The sequence below is a fragment of the Octodon degus genome, unplaced genomic scaffold (assembly GCF_000260255.1).
Source record: "Octodon degus isolate 3935 unplaced genomic scaffold, OctDeg1.0 scaffold00138, whole genome shotgun sequence".
Lineage (NCBI taxonomy): Eukaryota > Metazoa > Chordata > Mammalia > Rodentia > Octodontidae > Octodon > Octodon degus.
Window position 1 is genome coordinate 2499592 of NW_004524714.1, and position 3421 is coordinate 2503012.

Below are 3421 nucleotides of genomic sequence, written 5' to 3' on the forward strand. Positions count from 1 at the left end.
CTCTCCTTCTCCTCCTCCTCCTCCTCTTGCTCCTCTTTCTTTTCCTTCCTTCCTTTCTCTTTCATGAAGGGGTCTAGAAGTTAAAAATTCTCCCTTAAGCTACTGAGTTTCTCAACTACCTCTAATCTCTCAGGTCTTTGTTTTTATTTATTTTATTTTATTTTGGTCCAGAGGAGTGAACTCAGACCTGCATAGTCATCTATATCCCCAGCCCATCCCTCTTTTTGAGACAGGGTCTCACCCAATCAATAGGTTGCCCAGGCCAGCCTTGACTTTGCAATCTTTCTGCCCCAGCCTCCCAGAGTGCTTGCATGGATGGCATTAGAGGCATGTACTACTATATATGTAAACTACTCTGATCTCCAAAAAATATTTTAAAAAAAGAATTATTATTTTAAATTTCTGAAATGCTGCTGGGCATGGTGGCACATGCCTGTAATCCCAGCTACTCAGGAAGCTGGAGTAGGAGGATCCTAAAGTCAGGGCCAGCCTGGACAATTCAGTGAGTTCCTGTCAATAAATAAGTAAATGAGGACTAGGACAGTGGTGGCAAACCCACAGCATCCATGCTAAGTGGGCACACAGCGCCCCCTGTCAGCACACAAAGTCGCCCAGCATCTGAGCATCAGATCCTCAGGTGTAACTGCAGCGCTGGCTCTCTGCGATAAATAAGTGGCTTTGGGTTGCAGACTGTGCACCCAGTCTCTAGTCTGCCACCACTGGACTAGGATGTAGCTCGGTCGTAGAGCACTTCTCTAGCATGCACAGGGAACTGGGTTCAATGCCCAGTTTAAAATCTGAAATAGGGAGCCAGAGAGATAGCTCAGCAGACTAAGTGCCTGCCTTGGCAAGTGCAGGGACCAAGGTTGGATCCCTAGTCCTGCAGGCCACACCAGCACCCACTCCACCTCCAGGGTGCGCTGAGCCATGGCCGAGTCCAGGCATGGTGGCACACGCCTGTAATGCCAGCGCTGGGGACGCTGAAAACAGGAGGATCACTACGAGTCTGAGCTGCATAGTAAGACCCTGTAGCAAATACATAAATGAAAAAAATAAAAATAAAATCTGAAATAGAGGACAGCTGGATCTGCGAAAGCTGGATTTTGTTCAACCCAGGTGGTCAGAGGATTCACACAGAAGAAAAAACTTTCTTGCCCTCAAGCAGGAAAAAAGCTTTAAGCCAAGTGAGAAAGGAATGAGGCACCTCTAAGTGTTCACAGTGCATCATTTCCACCCCTCCTTTTCTAAGAATAGGTTGCTTTCTGGTTCTAGAAGCTGATCCATGAAGATCCAGTGTGCCACAATCATCTTTTACTGCCACAAAATGCATAAAAGTCCTGTGGTATTTTTATTCTTCATTTGTTAGAAATATTTTTAAAAGCCTTAAAAATACTAAGATAAATTTAGTATCTTCTCTCACAAGCAGCTTCACTTTTACTGGTTTAACAACTTCATTATTTTCTAAGGGGCAAGTTTGCTATGGCCTTAGTACATGAAGCATTAACAGCTAATGATGGTGATGACCATCTGTTCTTTTAGCAAGTGACAAGCCAAGGTTGTCACTAATGAAAATGGTCTCTTTCATGGCAGATGGGATGCTCCTTCTCCTCTTCTCCTTTTAGACTGGCCACTCTTGGTTATCCAAGGATACAGCAGGGAAAGAGCACCCAGGAACCAGGAGGGCTGTCAGGGGGACAATGGGACTCAAGCAAAGGTGAGGTCTAAGGTGAGGTGTTTGCTGCCAGCAGGGGAGGGAAAGGGAGAAGCAAGGACCACCAAGAGGGTGAGCCGAGCTAGCACGATGTGCATCCAAAGAAAGGAATGGCAGCTACCAAAATGAGAAGTAACAGGCAAGTTAGATAAGGGCCCTGAGCTGGCACAAGAAAGAATCTTTTCTATTAAATAAACATCCGCATAGAACATGTCCTTTGGCCCTTTCAGAACTCAAAACTTCCTCTGCTTTCTTTGTTACACCCCATCCCACCCTCTCAGAGCTTCTGGCAGGAGAACGAGGGTACAGTCGCCATCCAGCCTCACCTGGGATTCATATGGGAGAAACGCAATGTTGATTTCCGTCAGTGTCTTGATGACTTTGGCTGCTCGAGATTTTACCAGCTCATTAAACAGGGCATCTGGACAAGCTGCAAAGACAAAAGAGGCGGTTTCCCATCCCTTTGCTGATTCATTTAATAGCCACATACATTCAATGATGCGTTATTATTCAGATTTTATTTCATTTGCTTTTAGACAACCTTGCTATGCAGTTCAGGCTGGCCTTGAGTTCACTATGTTGGCTGGGCTGGCCTTAAACTCAGAGTGATCAGTGACCTGCCTCAGCCTCCAAAGTGCTGGAATATAGGCATGCACTACCATGCCAAACCCTTATTATTCAGATTTTTAAAAGGCATTCTGAAAATTCACCCTACCCTAAAATATCCAATACCTTTAGGGTACAAAAGGAATGGAAAGCAATAGACTGAGATACTGAGAACTACAAAGACATATTTTCTGATTTCAAGGAAAAGTGTGTTGTGGGGGGGGACCAGAAAAGATTTTAGGGGGGAAAAGGAACCCTACCACATAGCTGGAGGGAATGTAACCTAGTACAACCACTACGGAATTCAGTGTGGAGGTTCCTCAACAAACTAAAAATAGAAATTCCATCTGACCTAGCTATCCTTCTCAGTATCTTCCCGGAAGAGTTAAAATTATCATAATACAGGGGCACATGAATATCTTGTTTATAGCAGCACAACTCATACTAGCTAAGTCTGGAAACAGCACAGTGCACATGCCCATCAACAGATGAGTAAGGGAAGTGCAGTATCTATTCCAGATGGAACACTATGCTGCCATAAGTCTGATGGATTTGGAGGCAAATGAAGGTAAACTGAGGACATATTAAGTCAGACACACAAACTCAAACATAACATAGACTCTTTTATATGAGAAACACAAAGAACAAAACAGAAGAGAGATAAGAGGAAATAAGTTCAAATACTTTTCAAAATTATAATTTCTACTGTTTTAAAAATATTTCGTGGGGCCGGGGAGATGGCTCAGTGGAATAAGCGCATCCCTTGCAAGCGCAAGGGCCTGAGTTCAATCCCTGGTTCCACAAAAAAAAAAAAAAAAAAAATTCAATATACATGATAATTGGCTTCGTTTACACTACCAGTTTTCTTAGTTTTTTTAAAAAATACTGAATACATTTACAATGAATAACTTTATTGCAGTACTGGGGATTGAACTCACGACCCTGTGCTTGCTAGGCAGGTATTCAAGCCACTGAGCTAGATCCCTGGCCCCCTAGTTTTCTTAGTTTATTGAAAAGAAATATTTGGGGCTGGTGAGATGGCTCAGTGGTCTAAAGCACCTACTTAGAACAAGCTAAGGGGCTGGAGAGATGGCTCAGTGGTCT

General features: G+C 43.7%; 1 protein-coding gene across 3 annotated transcripts in view; it reads right to left on the bottom strand.

The window, feature by feature from the left end:
* The window catches only part of Stxbp1 (syntaxin binding protein 1), a 61649-nt gene that overhangs the window by 26568 nt on the left and 31660 nt on the right, over positions 1-3421 (bottom strand). For all 3 annotated transcript variants that reach the window (XM_004641549.2, XM_023701624.1, XM_004641548.2), the window contains exon 6: positions 2038-2141. In XM_004641549.2, the coding sequence (XP_004641606.1) occupies positions 2038-2141 (104 nt within the window). The remainder of the gene's footprint in view (positions 1-2037; positions 2142-3421) is intronic.